At 40.9% G+C, this 18,035-nt stretch overlaps 1 protein-coding gene across 2 annotated transcripts; it reads left to right on the top strand.

The window, feature by feature from the left end:
• The first annotated feature begins 20 nt into the window (after positions 1–20).
• On the top strand, positions 21–14,114 carry sin3b (SIN3 transcription regulator family member B). Of its 2 annotated transcripts, none has more exons than XM_076087930.1 (19): positions 21–624; positions 1,735–1,841; positions 2,254–2,407; positions 4,020–4,382; positions 4,639–4,794; positions 5,318–5,446; positions 5,628–5,717; positions 5,853–5,971; positions 6,349–6,562; positions 6,906–7,022; positions 7,165–7,403; positions 7,997–8,180; positions 8,583–9,519; positions 10,141–10,310; positions 10,410–10,583; positions 11,401–11,493; positions 11,635–11,726; positions 12,457–12,655; positions 12,797–14,114. In XM_076087930.1, exons 1-19 carry the CDS (start codon positions 514–516, stop codon positions 13,031–13,033), a joined length of 3,885 nt encoding a protein of 1,294 aa, XP_075944045.1. In that variant the 5' UTR covers positions 21–513; the 3' UTR covers positions 13,034–14,114. The 2 variants fall into 2 exon arrangements, with proteins under 2 accessions (XP_075944045.1, XP_075944047.1); XM_076087932.1 differs by lacking the exon at positions 21–624 and adding an exon at positions 640–1,207.
• Positions 14,115–18,035: the final 3,921 nt, after the last annotated feature.

Genomic DNA, 18,035 nt, shown 5'->3' with positions numbered 1-18,035 from the left:
GGCAACATTGTTCCTTTGTAGCAGTGGAGCAATCTGATTCTTGAGACCTCAGCTCCTCCCCATCTCTGCGGCTGCGCAGTTCAATTTTTCACTCCCTTTTTTTCAATTTTTCACTCCTACTCTGGCTTCCGGACGCCAAGACAGACCGCTGCCGCCGAATTTAAAGAGACAGGCGATAGTTATTTTAAATACGATAAACGGCAACCATTGTCCCCCCTAGCTCAATTTCCGAGGCTTCTTGGATCACCTTGTTTTAAATCGATGATGATGTTTAATCAAAGTCGCAGCGAGTAGCAGCTCGTCTGTCATCACCCTTGTACTCTGCTGGATTGTCCGTCCTTTTTTGCGCTGTGCAGAGACTGTCCAGCTAGGCAAAGTAGGGTTTTGCTTGCTGGCAGGCTGGCTTCCCGACCGAGAGGAAGGTTTGTCGGCTAGCCAACAACTGGAGGTAACAGCGAAGCTTTCCCTCTCAAGTTGTGGTGGTGGCTCTCAAGCCTCCTGTCGCCGGGGATAATGGCGAAGATTCAGGCGCACAGCACCGCGAAGCAAATAAACCAAATCCAAGACAAGCCTTACGTTATAACACAAAAGCAAGTGCAGCAGCAGCACTTCCAGAAGCTGAAGGTAAGAAGACAACGGACACGACAAAAGGGAAAAGTCCCTCAGAGTCAGAACCATTTTGTTCGTCGGATCACTGGATTTGAGGCTTTTCTCTTTCTCCCCTCACGTCGAGAGTAGTGAAAGGAACGGCTGGCTAACGTCGGTTAGCTCGCTGGCCTATTAAAAAGTAACGTTAATTCATTGCTGAACAGCCAAAAAATTGGACATTTGAGATGAAATGTGGAAGCTGTATTTAAATGAGTACACGTCTGAGTTGACAGTCGAGTGACACAGTTAGTGGTAGTTTCTTATTTACGATGTCAATAACAGTCAACTGTGAGCAAACGTTAACTCAAACCTCGGTTGTGGGAAGTTCCTCCTTGTTCGTTTTTTTTTTTTTTTTTTTTTTTCTCAGCCACCCTGAACAAAGTGGAGGACGTCAGCCAGGCTAGCACTAGAACGGCTATTTCAGTTGATTAGCGGCTTCATTACACGTTTCTTTGTTATTGCAGTAACGTTAGTGGAACATTGTGATGCTGTTTTTGCCAACACGATACTGTTGGCTAAGGTCCAGCTGTGACCAAACGTATTGTGTAGATTTGTATGTGTAAGTGTTAAGTTATTCCCGTCAGTTGAGTGTCTGTTGGCTAACGTTAGCTTCAACAACCCTCTCTTTAGATGTGCACTGTTGGTCACAACGCTTTGTGTGATCACATTTTGATTTTTTTTTTTTAAATCGTAACCTACAATAGTTTAGATGTTGTGAATAAAGAAAGCTGAGGTCAAGTAGACAAAAAGCAGCTTGTTGTTTCTTGTATTCGCCTGATTATTTATTTATTTATTTAACGGTTACAGCCTGTACAGCACTTCAGCTTGACGATAAAGAAAGCAAACATTACCTATTTATATAACTTCACGTGAATACGTTTCCACGTATAGTGTTGAGGGAATAGTTCTGTTTGTTAGTGCCACCTCCTTGTGATTTAATATATAATGTACATGTTTACGAGCTGGATTGAGACCCCTGTGAGATCTTCATCAACAGCACAAACAGGGTGTTTGTTAAGAAGCTTCTCCACAGTGATTGTAATTTATGCTGCATTCATGATTTTTTTTCTTCTTCCCTGTGTTTAGGTTGAAGATGCCTTGTCCTATCTGGACCAAGTCAAAATTCGTTTTGCAAATGATCCTGGCATATACAACAAGTTTCTCGACATCATGAAAGAGTTCAAATCACAGAGGTATTTATGCAAGACGTTACTTACTAAACTATTAGTTTTAATTATACGTTTTTAAATGACTATTCCTAAATAAAGTCTCCTGAGACACCAAATTGTGGAGCTTGTGTGCAGACTTTGATCACACTGCAGATATAAGGACAGAGGGATCAACCACACATTTGAAGGCATTTATCAATAACTTAAGGAATTGCAGATAGTATCCCAGACTAATTATCCAGCAGGTTATATTCTCTCTTACATTTAATTGTGAGATGACAGAAATTGTTTCTTGTTTCCTCTTAAACTAAGCTGCAACACTTTTTGATCAGGAAGTGGTTGTCGTCATGCTGCATATGAGAGAGCAAGCTAATTTTTATTTTTCTCCGTCATCCACACCACTAATATGTCTGTGTCTGCCTGTTCTCTTAAATAGCATCGATACTCCGGGGGTGATAAACCGCGTGTCGCAGCTCTTCCATGGACACCCGGACCTAGTCTTGGGCTTCAATGCCTTTCTACCACCGGGGTATCGGATAGAAGTCCCCAAAAATGGGGTGGCTTTCCTCCAATCTCCGTTCTCCACACAGGTAAGATAATCTACCACTGACGTTGACAAATTTCCAAAACTAACTCTTTATTTATGCAACTTTCAGTAGGTGCATCATCTGAAAGTACGGTATGATAAACTATACATTTCTGAAGAGGAACAGGGTTGCTTCTTCTGCACTGAATTTCAATTTTTTTTTTTTTAATTGCAGTCTAGATCCATGCTGAATCATACACATACACTTAGTTTGCCAGTTTATTTATTCTAAAGTTGAATCACCAGTCTCAATAAACGATGAACATTATAACTTCATGACACTTTATTACAGGACTGTTGTATTCGACTGCATTAGTTTTAGCGAGGTGTATTTAATAAAGTGGCAACTGATGGTATTTAATGTGTATAAAAAATGATGGTAATGGATGGGTATTTCTCTTAGACAGTTTATATCTATTTTACTTTATTTATATTTAGATGCATTGTCTACAACACAGAGTACATTTCTAATGTTTTGATGCACTGTGGCTCAAAACTCAGCAGATGTGGTTGACTTCAGTTCAGATTCAGTTTCAATTTAGTTCACATTTGATATGATTTCATATATTATTTATACATTAATCTAAGTGTTTTCTTTTAGTTTTGGCAGAGACCAGTTTCAGGTGCATCAGTTTCACATGCAGTAAGTCCAGAGGACTTCAAGTTGTGTTTGAAGATGAATACATAGTTGCAGAATTGACGGTTCTTATGCCACTCTGAGGAAGACCAGCATGCCAGACTGGATTTTGATAAACATTTGCTGCCCAATAACATTCCTCAACTGAAAACAAACAAACAAACTTTTTTGCTAAAAATATATATTCTGTGAGAGATTTGCTTATTTGAACGGCTTGACTTAAAGAATTAGTTCGGGCAGCCTTAGGACCAGCAGAGGTATGTGTTGTACACACTTGCAGAGTGTTAATTGAGATTTGCATCAAAACCGTTATTGGTGGCGGTGTTGATTTAATTGGTCACTGAATATGGTTTGGATGAATGTTTTTGTATTTTAATAAGCCGTATTGCCCAAATTGATTTTCCAAAAACGGCATGTTATCTGTAAATATTTCCCTCGATATAAGTGTGATACTACTTAAGTAAACAGTAGACAAAAGAAATGCATAATGTTGTCAAATAGTGTAAACAATGTAGCTTTAAGGGAAACAGTTCATGTGTCTGAGATCCCTCCATCTTTACTATATAGTGCACCAAATTTACTGTCGGCCATTTTATTTGAGTGTTCCAATTCTAGGTGTCAAATTTATGCACTGTCTCGGGCCCTAAAGAATTCTCACAACGCAATAGGAAATGTCGTGTCAGCTACTTTCTGCTAACAATCCAACGATGCACATTTTATGGATGTGAACAGATACCATTCATACAAATGATTTTGCTACTGAGGGTTGTAGTTTTTCTTAATTTCCATCTTTTGAGACTGTTAGGATTCAAGTGTAATGTACATTTTCTGAGCATTAACATTGGTTAAGTGCCATCTGGGCTGGTAATTACTTCCAGATATTATTCCCCAAATCTTATTTGAAGTAAAAATCTTCAGTTACCTAAATGAATGCACTTTTAACCATGCAGCTCAACTTTATAATTCTTCATCTGTCCAGGTATCCCCCGGCCAGCAGGGGAAGAGCTCTACCACCCCTGCAGTGACAGCAACCTCAGGTAGTGCCACTGCCAACCTTGAAGCTGGACCTGCCCAGACCAGTGAAGTCAAGGCAGCCTCATCAGAGTCCCTATCCTCCTCAACCCCAGCAGGACCTCCGGAGCCTTCCAGCAGGCTTTCTCTTCCCCTGACTAGCAGAGAGAGCCAGAACCAGGCGACCACGTCGTCTGTATCCCCACCTGCCTCAGAGACGAGCCCCGTAGAGTTCGACAGTGCCATCAGCTATGTAAACAAGATTAAGAACCGTTTCCTGGATCACCCAGAGATCTACAGAGCCTTCCTAGAGATTCTTCACACATATCAGGTACTGTGGAGATTTAAGTTGCTTTTAACTTGCATATTATGACAGAATATAGGCAATGTAGTTATTTCTTGTCAGTTACCAAGTTTTTCTGACATTCTTCCTATTCCACCTCAAATATTTGACTGTTCTTGTAGGATTTTAGCAAAGCAAATGTCTCACAGCACTGTGATTCTAGTGGTAATTTCAGTCCAATTCAAATTTTCTAAATTACATTTCTCACGTCTGAAAACCATTTTCCCCCCATACCACCCCTCAGAAGGAGCAGCTGGAGGTGAAGGAGAGTCGAGGCAACCGTGGCAGCAGTGGGATGACAGAAGATGAGGTGTTTTCTAAAGTTGCCAGTCTTTTCAAAGGGCAAGAAGACTTGCTGGCTGAGTTCGGGCAATTCTTACCTGATGCCAAGAGATCATTGGTCAGTAGAAGCAGCAGACAGAGATACATAATGCGATGTAAAAATCAAAAAGGTTGCTACATAATCAGTGGCCTGTCTCGGCACAAAAAACTATATTTCTTCTTCTTTTCAGTGTTTTAATGCACATCTCAACAGAATTGCTAATTACTTTTTTTTTTTTTTTTTTTACAGAAATGCAATTCTGCGTATTCTTAGTAGTCAATGTATTGCAAAAATAATTGCTTTTTACTCAACATTCTTTGAATTCAGTGAAAAGTCCAAAGTAAAGATGAAAGGACTTGGTATATAAGTTGATCAACAGAACATTTATTGGCAACTATTTTGATAATTGATTTATCAAGGTAAAGTAATTTTTCAAGCAAAAACGTTTATTTAAAAGTTTTACATTAAAACACATTCAAAGGACTGTTAGCTGCACAAGAAACAAGCTATTTTGATGCGTCAACCTGGGCTCTGGGTCATTTTGTGATGGGCATTTTACACTATCTTGTGACACCTTTCCCGTGTGCTTCATCTTCTGTAGTTCACAGGCAGCTCACTGACGGGAGGCAAAGAGCAGCTGAAAAGGCTGGAGGAAGAGGACTCACTAACCAAACAAAACAAAAAGAGGCCCAGGCCCATCCTACTGCAGCACATGTCCCCACTGCTCAAGGTAAACTCTCAATTTAGAATAACCGCCTCAGGACACGCACCAATATATGTACACATGTCCTTGAAAAGGATTCAGCATTTTCTATCGTTCCTAAAGCAACGATTCAGAAGCTTCAACTACAACACATTTAATTAATAATTACACATATAAAGATCATTCATTTCTTTGTTTTTTTATTTAGAAGAAAATGAAGTATTCCTGTACCAAAGATCAGTCCTTTGCATCAGTTGGCAAACACGGAGTCTTAAGAGAATTCTCTTTCTTTGATAAGGTGAGACACCAGTTTCCATGGCACTGACTCATGTCATGGCAATTTCCTTCTTCCTTGCTTCATGCTATTCTTTTAACCCACTGCCACAGTTTTTGTCTTTTTTATTAATTGGTCAAACCCCCTCTCCTCATTCAGGTTCGTCGCCTCTTTAAAAGCCAGGAGGTGTATGAGAACTTCCTGCGCTGCATTGCCTTGTTCAACCAGGAAGTGGTGTCGGGAGCAGAGCTGCTACAGCTAGTCACTCCTTTCCTGGGGTGAGTGGATGAAAAGATGGTTGAGCTGATGTGTGAATTGTTTGTTTGAAATCAGATGAATGGACACAGTAGCTGCAGGGAGTTTACAGTAAACATGTTAGGTATGAAATGCTTTCAGGACCATTAAACAATTTTAAATGCATACGCAAATGGTACTTGTATGATCAGTACATATGGAACTTATATTATCTGATCACTTATGAACCAAACTATGCCAGAAGCAATAAAACTAACATGACATAATGCAGGTTTTTTTTCACACTACACTCATTGGTGGGATTATTCTGAAGGAGCGCTTGGTTTTTTATCAGCTGTCTTTTTTTTTTTTTCTTCTCCTGATTTATCTCTCATTCTTGATTTCATCCATCTCCTTCCAGGAAGTTTCCTGAACTGTACACACAGTTCAAGTCATTTCTGGGGGACAAAGAGCTCTCTCATATGATGTCAGGGCTGTCGGACCGCTACATGGAGGGGGGAGGGGGCAGGGAGGTGGATTATGCCTCCTGCAAGCGCCTGGGGTCCAGCTACAGAGCGCTGCCCAAGACCTACCAGCAGCCTAAATGCAGTGGGCGCACTGCCCTGTGCAAGGAGGTACACCCCCTTTTTTTTTTTGTCACTACATCAGTGCATTGCTTAATATGTGGAGTTTTCTTGTAATCAAAGCTTCTGTTTGCATTTAATTTCACTCACCAAGACCTTGAGGTCTGTTGAATGGATTTCCGTACTCAAATAACATTCGCAAAGCCGGTTTCACTTCAAAGTTTGAAACAGGCATTGTCTACATGCAGTCTTCTTCTTCCCTTGCTGCCGTATTTCTGTGTTTTCTAGCATAAATGTAATGAATTCTAAAAATGCTTGAATAGAATGTCATTGTGAAATGTTCTCCTATGGAAATGGGTTTTCTCATTGATGATTTTACTCCTTGTGTGTGTAGGTGTTGAACGACACCTGGGTGTCATTTCCCTCTTGGTCAGAGGACTCCACCTTCGTCAGCTCGAAGAAGACTCCTTATGAGGAGCAGCTGCATCGCTGCGAGGATGAAAGATTTGAGGTGCGTACATCCTAACTATTCTATTTGTACTTCTTGTGGAGCAAGGGGACATTTGTGTAAACATCACATGGAGCACCTGGCACTATACTGTAGTTGATGACTGCCTTCTTAACTCTGTGTGTCTGTAACTCTCCACATACAGTTGGATGTGGTTCTGGAGACGAACCTGGCCACCATCAGGGTGCTAGAGAGCGTACAGAAGAAGCTCTCCCGTCTTTCCCCGGAGGACCAGGACCGGTTCAGATTAGACGACTGTCTGGGCGGCACCTCTGAGGTCATCCAGCGTCGTGCTGTGTATCGTATCTATGGTGACAAAGCCCCTGAGATCATCGAGGGACTGAAGCGGAGTCCGGCTACCGCTGTGCCTGTGGTGCTCAAGAGGTCAGGACTGTATTTTTTTATTCTTCACCGGTAAAATGTTCTATGGCAGAAATTCAGTTTATGATTTGGATGTGTATGCACTACTATTACTGTCAACTAGACATATTGATAGAATGCTAATTTTCTTGTATATCAACATTTTGAATATGGTAAAAGGAGGTTGTTGCTTGCATTACTTTTAATTGACATCAGCAGGGAGGTTTAAGTGTTTAAGGTTTAAGTGAAAGTTGGTTTGAAATATTTATTTGCTGACAGTGTGAGTAAGATCCTTGTATCAACAGGCAGTGTTGATACAAGTGCAATCTTTGTACTTCCTGCCAACAAAGATGAACTCCTGTATATCAGCAACAGCTGTTTTTAAAAAGTGTGTATTCGGTGTTTAGGCACTTTGAAATGTGTTTTACCCGTGGCAGGCTTTCACATAAAGTATGCATCCTGAAAAGCTGACATGTTCCCTCCCACAGATGCTTTAACCCTTTCTAATCTATGTACACATGCAAGTTCAGTGACAGACTCTTTTGTTAGGACACACATTTATATACGTAGCTGTGTTTTGTGAAGTCTCTGCATTAAAGGCGTGTCTTCTTCTGCAGGTTGAAAGCCAAGGAAGAGGAGTGGAGAGAGGCCCAGCAGGGTTTCAATAAGATTTGGAGGGAGCAATACGAGAAGGCTTACCTGAAGTCCCTCGATCACCAAGGAGTCAACTTCAAACAGAACGACATGAAGGCCCTGCGGTCAAAGAGTCTTCTCAATGAGATCGAGAGTGTCTACGACGAGGTAAACACTTTCCTCCTGTCTGCCATCCCAACACTAGAGCTGCCATAATATGAAAAGATAATCGGTGGCAAATGTGTAAAATTCCACGTCAGTGTGGTGTTTGTGCGAGGTTGTAGAGACACCATGTATTTGTTTATTATATTTATGACTTTTCTTGTAAAGTTGATCTTTACAGTTCAGTCTTGACCTCGGAAACAGCAGTTGACATAATTTCAACTAAAGACACAATCACAAGAAGATTGTTTTGTCATTTCCTAGTATGTTGTTTTCTTTTCAACCTTTGTGTAGTGCAGATGTTAGAGAAAAACCTTTTCCCTTAAATGTTAATCAATTGTAAAATCAATTGTCAGTGAGTGTTTTTGAAGTTGCCTGCATTCATCTCTGTGTTGTTCTGTGTCTCAGCGTCAGGAGCAGAGCACAGAAGAGGGCGGCGTTGGGCAGCAGAGTCGTAACGGCTCCGGTGCAGCCTCTACCAGCGAGCCTCACATGGTGTTTACGTACGAGGACAAACAGATCCTGGAGGACGCCGCCTCGCTCATCATCTACCATGTCAAACGTCAGCCCACCATCCACAAAGATGACAAAGACCACATCAAGCGCATCATCCAGCACTTTGTCCCCGACCTGTTCTTCTCCCGCCGCGGCGAGCTCAGTGATACTGAAGACTGGACAGACGACGAGGTTGAGCCTGAGGAGGGGTTAGAGAGAGCAATAGGAGGTGGAGCAGCAGCAGCAGCAGCAGCAGCAGTAGCAGCAGTAACAGCAGTGGGAGGAGGTGGAGGAGGAGGAGGTGGAAATGGAAATGGTAATTCTAATAATGCATTAGGAGCACCAGCAGCCACAGGTGGTCAGTCTCAACCCCAACCTGCTCAATCACAGCCCCAGACCCAGACCCAGACCCAGTCCCAACCCCAGCAGCAGCTCAATGGTGAGTCCAGGCGGAGACGCTGCAGCCCATCTCAACCTGCAGACACAGAGGCCTCCACCACCTCCAGTAGCACGAGCCAGCCTGCAGGGACCGCCTCATCCACCCCTGGATCTACGCCGATGGAGACGGGTTCAGGTGTACCCGGGGAGAAGGTGGACCTGCGCGACCCTGAAGCAGAGCACCAGAAGGAGCTGGACGGTGTCTACAACCTTTTCTTCGTCAACAACAACTGGTATTTCTTCTTGCGGCTGCACCAGACCCTGTGTTCGCGGCTGCTGCGGGTTTACCGGCAGGCAGAGCAGCAGCTGCTGGAGCACCGAGCTGAGCAGAGCAGGGAGAGGCTGCTCATGGCAGAAGGAAGAAGAGAAAAGGCATGTGACCTCGCCATGGAGCTCCGCCTCAAACAGCCCAGTAAGTTAATCTACTCGTTGGTTATGCAAATCCTAAAGTGGTACGATTCAAGTATTTAATATGAGTTGGTTCAACCAGCTGCCACATCGGACGCAACATGGACAAATAAGCTTAGTTTAGGGGGTTGTGTTTTAGATCCGGGAGCTATGCTCAACAGCTGTAATATATGACCTGAGTTAATTATGTTTAATTAATGGGCACTGAATAAGAAAGTGCATTTAAATCTGTGTCTGATGTCAATTCACCTACATTATTCCGGTATACACGGTGTTGAGTTATAGTAACACTACACGATGAAGAGAAAGGCTTGTTTGAAAATGATTCCAGATGTGTGGAAAGACTGTGTGTGCTATACTTTTCTTTGCCTTGCCAACATTTAAAGTGGCAATTCAGGCAGTTTGAATTAATGACACCAACAAGGACTTCACTTTTAAGTGCTGCTTTTGGTAGAAAACTTAATTTGAACTTAATTTATTCGTGTTAGAGGCCGAAGACGGGGTGTTCAAATCCTGCCCACGCTTTTCTGTCACAACAGATCCACAGTCCACCTCCACACAGATGGCTTAATTACGTTGTTATTACACGCTGTTTTAACACATGGGACATCCCTTTCTCCCACAGGTGAGGTGGAGTTAGAGGAGTACTACCCAGCCTTCCTTGATATGGTGCGCAGCCTGCTGGATGGCAACCTGGACTCCACACAGTACGAAGACACGCTGAGAGAGATGTTCACTATCCACGCCTACATCGGCTTCACCATCGACAAAGTCATCCACAACATCATTCGGCAGGTAAGCGGAGTTCACGGCCACGCTGACCCTGGTGACATTTATGTGACTTTATTTACAACATTTAACGTATTCTTTTCCCCACTTTTTCTTTGACTTTAGCTACAGCACCTAGTGAGCGACGAGGTGTGTCTGCAGGTGGTGGATCTTTACCTGGCCGAGAGGAAGAGGGGGGCAGCAGGGGGAAACCTGTCCTCGCAGTGTGTCCGAGCAGCCTGGGAGACCAGCTTCCAGTGGAAAGCTGAGAGAGTCATGGCTGAGGAGAACTGCTTCAAGGTGAGCACAGAGTCCTGGTGAATGGAGCACTGAATTACATATTTGGCCCTGACATTTTGCTGCTGTTTGAGGCAATGAAACGATTTCTATGATCAAACTCCGCCTCCGCTGCAGAGCTAATATGCGGTTTACACTTTTATAGTTACTTTAGAGGATTGTAAAAAAAAATCTCAGAACACTAGTGTATGCAGAAAAGCAAAGCACATCACTAATAGTTCAGAAAGAGCTGCTTCCTGTTTTACTAAAAGTTGAATACTTTTCCTAATTGATCTGATGTGTAATGCTACAGGCACACTTAGTTATAGTTTGACCTTCTATGTTATGACTAATCTTTAAATGTGGAGTCTGCACTTCTGGAGAGAAAAGGGTATTGATATTTGAACAAATACACCCCTGCGTACAGTGTTCCTTCAGGATGTTAGCCTGTACCAGACGACCGTCCATCTCCCCCACACTTCTATGTATACATACATGGCCTTTCCCCTGTCTTGGCTGGACTAGTGTTTGTTTCCCATTTACAGAGCCGGGGCTGTGTAGGAACACCAGATTCTTTTAGTGCACACACAGAACAGACCCTGGACCGTGAGAAGATATTTTCTGAACCGCAGACTCAACCTTTAATATGGACACGGAAGTGACGCTGCTTATTTACAGCAAGATGAACACGGCCTCTTTAGATTCACTTGCATATAAATGGAGCACCTTGCTCTTGCACCAAAGCCCTCTTTAGATATTTGAAAAGCTTTAATCTCTTGGTTTTATTCAGGTGTTGTAAATTGATTTGAGGTGTTTTACAGATGTTTCTTTGTGTCATCAGGTGATGTTTCTCCAAAACAAAGGTCATGTGACGATGACTATTGAGCTGCTGGACACGGAGGAGGCCCAGGCTGATGACCCGTTGGATGTACAGGTAAACACACATTTACAGAACGACTGTTCGGATACATAAATAAAATAATATAAATGATAATGAATGATGCACATTTTTTATCTTAATGGGTCTTGATGTACAGTTATTGCTATTATTAATAATTGCTGTCTTTTCCCTCAGTGCCTGTCAAGCTACATGGAGCAGTTTGTAGGAACAGAGTCCAGTCTGTGTCAAGCAGACGGCTACTTCTTCAAACCTGTATTTCTGCCCAGGTATAACAGTTTATCATATCTGGAGGTTAAGACTTCACCAAACCGCTTCTCATTTGATGCTGTGCATATACTGATCTTATATTCCCTCGTCCTGTAGAAGTAATACAGCCAGACCAGCTTGTGATCACTCGCTCCATGCACTTCCAACTGATCTTTGTGGGCCTCATACTGCTTCCCCACTTGTTTTTCTAATGTATTGTTCATAGTGGACAAAGTATTTGAAACACCTTTTTAGTACAGTGCATCCAATATGTCAAATGAAATGATGTAACAAAGACCATCGAGTTAAATCAACACATTTCAGTCTCTCCAACAGAAACTACTCAGAAACCTTCAGGTTAAAATGTGCGGATGTGTGTGATTGTATTAAGATCGTATCGGTTAATTACCTGTAAGTCAATGTACACGTTATCAATGCTGAAAAAAACATATCCTTCAGATGGACTTTGCACAGTAGAGATGGTTTGTTTAATACGTTTAACTTTAATAATTTACTATTACGTACCTTTGCCTCATTTTGAGCCGGGAAAAATGAAGTTGCAATTTTTGATTTCTGAAAAAGTTACGTTTCTGTTCAAACATGAATTTAAGTGATATAGTTGTCATCTCGGATATTTTATAAAAAATAACGGGGACTAATTTATATGTAACTCAGCTGTCCTCAAAGATGTCATGTATATTGTAATCTGATCAGCATGTTCAGGTCTAATAAATGTGTCTCTTCTTGTAGGAACCTGCGTCGTTTCCGTCGCTGGCAGGTGAGGCAGGTGGAGGCGATGCGCTGCAGGAGAGAGTGGCACCGACAGCTGGGCGTGGAGAACGCCGGGAGTCTGGACTGCAGATTTAAACTCAATACTCATAAGATGGTGTTTGTCATGAACTCTGAGGATTACATGTACCGCAGAGGAGCGCTGGTCAAGGCCAGGAAGGTAGGCCGGGGTCTGACTTTAAGATGTGATGTGGGGAATCCTGGTGACGATGTGTGTCGGGGAAAATCAAACCTCGCATTTCCATTTTCTGCTCGTGAAATCCTGTTTGGTGTCTGACAGTTTTTTCCTCTTCCTCCACAGTCGCAGCACAGAGTGGCAGCGAGCCAACATGAACGCTTTGACACGTGGCACCAGGGCTGGCAGGCCAATCACGTTACGGCCGCGGCTGAACGCTCCGTGCAGAACTGGCTAATGGGCGAGGAGGAAGAGGACATGATCCCCTGCAAGACTACCTGCCTGTCGACCGAGCTGAAAGGGCAAGCCGTGAACAGATACCAGGTTCATTACAGCGGTAGCAAAGCCCCGGCCTCCCCGTAGAGGCCTGCATAGAGGTGGACAGACAGTACACGAAACAGGTAAATGCATGGACGTACAAGACATTCATACACTAAACACAGGCATAAACAGCTGCAGTCCTGCTTCTCCACCTTCCTCCACAACATGTCCACTCAATCACGTTCACTGAGGGATGAAGAAACACAGTGCAGACTCTGGACTGTTTATACCAGTGGACAGTGAGTCAGTGAATGAGTGCACAGTGAGAGGAGCGATGACGTGGAGGAAAAGGACCAACACAGACAGACAGCGAAGTAATCAATGGGATTGAACTCGGCCCCGATTGATGGGACGAGTCGGACACGATGGCACAAACGGAGCTCATCATCCTCATCATCATCATCATCCTAGCTTCTCTGGTGGCACTAAAAGTTGATGGACACGGAGGTAGTTGAACAGGAGAGAAGTTATGAGATCATGAAATTCTTTTCAGAAATGTGAATGTCTGTTTCTTTTTCTTCTTTTTTTTTTTTTTTTTTTAAGTCAAGTGTAGTTTTTAGCTTCTAAAGCCAGAGAGCCTTCTGTTTGTTGGTTGGTTGGTTTATGCGTGTTTATATGGAGAGATAATGGTAAACGTGTGTATGTATGTGTATCCTGCTCTCTTCATTTTGTCTGTTTCTATGCCCAGTACAGGCTCTACAACTCTCGTAATTGCATTATTACTGTATGTGCATATATATATATACATAACAGGGATCCTGTATTTTTATATATGCATCTACATGAGTTGATTGATGCATCTTAAGATCATGTTGTTCTTTACAGTGTTTGCTGTCAGCCAACTCTTGATGTTTTGCATTTTGTTTTTTTTCTCCCTTTTTTGTGTTGTAGCTAAACGAGTTATCACCAAGGCAACAAGTAGACCTTAAAATGAATTGGTTTAATATGGAGGAAGCCGTCAAATTATGTATCATATTCATGATACTAAATGTTTACTTTGTATTGTCTTTTTTTGCATACTGACATTGAAAATAAAAGCAAAATATCAGTGTTAAAATAGAATGTATAACATTTATCCTGTATCAGTTATCATAAAATAAACAACCTAGTTGTGACCTTCTTAGATGTTGACTGGCAGGTTGTTTGTTGGCTTGAGAAAAGTTTAACATGCATTTGCAATATGTTTATAGCAAAAAAATAGAAACTAGAGCCATAGAAGACCATTATAAAGACCATAGACGACGGATCTCTGACACAGTATCAAAAAAACTAAATTATAGCCGACACGATTAATAGAATACTGATCTACAGAAAGTGAATCGGCAACAATTTTGTTAATCTTATAATCATTTCCTTTACTTTTAAAATGGAAATGGGAGGAAGTTGCTGTTTCCGGCTAATGAAATGTTAGTTTGGACTGTTGATGGAACAAAACAAAAGAGTCAAACGTTGTCACCTTGTGCTCTGGAAGATGGAGATATTTTTCACAATTGTCCAATATTTTATAGACCAATCGAATGTGCTTAATCAAGAAATATATCTTTATTTTAAGCCCTAAACTAGAAATGAGCTCCGTTAAATAGGATTTATTGCAGGGCTGTTGTGCTGGGTTGAATTTAATTCAACAAGTAACAAATACTTAAGTCTACATTTAAGTGGAGTTGCCCAGTTGTCATGCAGTTGTACATTTTAAAAAAAGAAATCGGAGCACTTTTAGGCCGTCTCTGGTTTACAAATTGGGATTTAGATTATATTTAGATTTATTGAGGCAAACTTAATCTGCTGAGGGATGTGATGCCATTAAAAGTTCCAACTGTGTTCACCTTTTTAATTAAGTATGGGCCTCCGCGCCGTCAACAACTACTGGCACACTGAACATAACGGCATCAGACTCGCTCACTGGAATAAAAGGAAAGCTACTCATCTAATCCGTAATAATGAAAGAAAATCATGGTATAGTATGTCATAGAAATGTAATGTAAAAAGTCATAGTATGTTTTCATAAACGTCATAAAATTACTTTTTTGATTTTTTTTTTTTTTACATATATGATTGCTTTTAAAATGTGTTTTAAAAACATACTATACTATGACTTGTTTACACTTTTTTATGACATAGTATAGTGTGACTTTTTAAAATGTTTTTTTGACTTATGATATACTAAACTATGACTTGTTTATGACCTACTATAGTATGACCTTTTCGTGGCATACGATCATTTTTTATTGACCACTACGCGGAGGCAATTTTATGGCTTTCTTGAGAAATACTTTACTATGACATTTTTATTGCTCTTTATGTATTTTATTTTTATGACACTTTACTATTACTTTTTGACAAACTTTATGACAACATAGTTGTAATCGGTGTCTGTATAGTTTTTGAGTTATTTTATGACTTTTTAGATATTGCATTTTTATGACGGACTTTACAGACATTTCTTTTTACTTTTTTATGACTTTTTATGACATTCTCTGGTGACATTTTTAACATTTTTTTCATCTCAAACTATACAATGACTTTTTTTACTTTTGTTTTTAATAACTATACAATGTTTATATGACTTCTCTTTGACAAAATATACTATGACATTTTTATAACTTTAATACAACATACTATACCGTAACTTTTTATAACATACTCTCCTGTGACTTTCTGACATTTTCAGGTCTTACTTTACTACGGTCATCACCAGGTCTCCAATCAGGTCAGCAAGATCATTGGACACAAACGACTCCAACTCCAGACTTTATTTTCTCATTCCACAGACAAGAAGGCAATCTGAATCTGCAATGGTCCCAGCCATCCTCTCAACCCAGCATTTCAGTTGCTGCCACCGAGCCTCAGCTAGGATGGCCCGGAAGAACAACTCCAAGAAATCCTTCATTTCATCAGCCGTGAACATTCTCACCAAGAGCCTGTTCAAATGGGTCCCCTTGGAATTCATTCACTCCTACACTCACTCTCTCTCTCTCTCACACACACACCCCTTACGTTAACCCTTCCCCTAAGCCCCCTCCCAAGCATCAAGGCTGCTTCTTAGAACATTCTGTTACCAACACTGTCACTTGTTTTAGTGTATATTTATTGTAATACTGCAGAGTATCATCTTGTTGTTCTGTTTTAATGCACTACATACTAGTGGGAGAACAATCCTTTTATAATAATTTCCACTTAGTCAATTGAAGACTTTATGAATAATTGTTGTGCACTGTTGTGTGTGTATGTTGTGTATGGTGTGTGTCGTCTTATGTGCCAGTGCCAAAGACAAATTTAATTTTATGTAAATATAATGGACAATAAAGTCATCTGAACCTGAATAACAATTTATGACAAACTATACTTTGACTTTTTTAATGACGTTTTGTTGACCTTTAATGGCAGACTATACAATGACTATTTTCATGTAAAAATAAACTATTACTTAAAAAACAACACTACACTGACTTTTTAAACATACTAAAATATAACTTTTAATTACTTTTTTCAACATAAGTTGTGCTACCCATGTCAGACGCACCTGGGGTACATCCCAAGTCTCTTAGTTGCATCCCCGTTTCCCTCACTTGCATCTTCTATTCCTTGCGTCTTAGTCCCCCCACCAGGGATGCATGGAGAGACGCAAGGAAACCATGTGAGAGAGGAATCGAGGAAATATGTTTTAAGAGACATGAGACGTCCTTTCCTCTGAAGCGTCAAGTGAAGCCACGTCTGTTTCTGATGAGGCGGCTGCTGATCACAGCTGGATCAGCTGTCATTCGGCTTTAACAGCTGGAGAGACTTATGACAGGGTTGTGTCTGTAATACATGATCACTGTACTCAATAATAGTAACTAATAATACTAATAACTAATAAAGACACAGTCATCACTGTAGAGATGTGTTCTCTCTGTAGCCTGTCACCTCAAACTGTGTCCCGTTTATAAGCGCCGGATCGATTTCTACCGGCGGAATGCGTTTGTCATTTATTCATTATTTGTATGTTTGTAAATTCTGATTGTGACGTCATTATTAATTAACCCAGAATATGATTAAGGCAGCTCATAAATACTGGAATTCATTTATTAGACTCCATGTTTCAGGTTAAACTTATATGATAAAACTCATCAAACCCGACACTCAGGAACGATCAGCCTCACGTGACTGAATGAAATGATAATGTAAAAAGTGTTTCGTCTCTCCAGTTCCCTCTGACTTTAATTGTATCCATAATACAAGTTATTGAGGGAAATATCAGATCATGAAAAGACAAATCTTTCTAATAAATGAAGAAAGTTGTTGGTGTGAACAACAAAAGGACCACAAACAATGAACATCTATTTAAACCAGACGGTGAATCAGAAAATTAATCAAATGTAAAACTTGAGTTTAATCTCTGATCTGTCTTCACTCTGGTATGAAACTCCAGTGATATTTAGAAAAATCTGATCAGTCCGATCAGCTGCAGCGTCCAATCACATAACTGATGAACAAAGAGGGGGCGTGTCGGCCGTTAAAACACTTCCTGGAAGGCTGTTCTCGTGCGTCCTCGCTCATGGCTCCTCAGAGATCCCTCCTCGATCCTCGCTCCTCAGATCAGAAATAAGAGCTTTGGGACGGCCGTCAATATGGCGGAGCAAGGCAAGGCAAGACAAGTTTATTTGTATAGCACATTTCAACAACAAGGTAATTCAAAGTGCTTCACATAAAACCATAATAAGTCATTAAAAAGTCATAGGGTACCATAAAAAAGTAATTAAAAGTCGTAATATAATATTATTAAAGTCATAGTATAGTATATCATCAGAATATGTCTTTAAAATTCAATATCTTACATTTAATACACTTGGCGAAAAAACAGCATAAAACTGCAGACCCTAAGTGTCCGTCAGGTTAGGAATGACAACTTGTAGAAAGGTACTTTAAGCGGCTGAATGAGTAAATCATCTACACTGAAGAATTCTGACAGACATTAAGAACAACAATAAAGCAATTGGAAGAGGAAACAGCAACACCCCAACCGCCACAGCAAACAATTGTGAGCTAAAGGAATAAGCTGTACAAA

This window comes from Anarhichas minor, unplaced genomic scaffold, assembly GCF_050575085.1.
Source record: "Anarhichas minor isolate MPS153535 unplaced genomic scaffold, ASM5057508v1 ptg000010l, whole genome shotgun sequence".
Classification (NCBI taxonomy): Eukaryota; Metazoa; Chordata; class Actinopteri; order Perciformes; family Anarhichadidae; genus Anarhichas; species Anarhichas minor.
This window is presented reverse-complemented; position numbering and strand designations above follow the sequence as displayed.

Bases quoted from the DNA above. Each gene is read 5' to 3' on its own strand.
- sin3b (XM_076087930.1), top strand. From the start codon at position 514: ATGGCGAAGATTCAGGCGCACAGCACCGCGAAGCAAATAAACCAAATC. The intron at 6,563-6,905 runs GTACACCCCCTT...TTGTGTGTGTAG, and splicing joins GCACTGCCCTGTGCAAGGAG to GTGTTGAACGACACCTGGGT. The intron at 10,584-11,400 runs GTGAGCACAGAG...TTGTGTCATCAG, and splicing joins CTGAGGAGAACTGCTTCAAG to GTGATGTTTCTCCAAAACAA.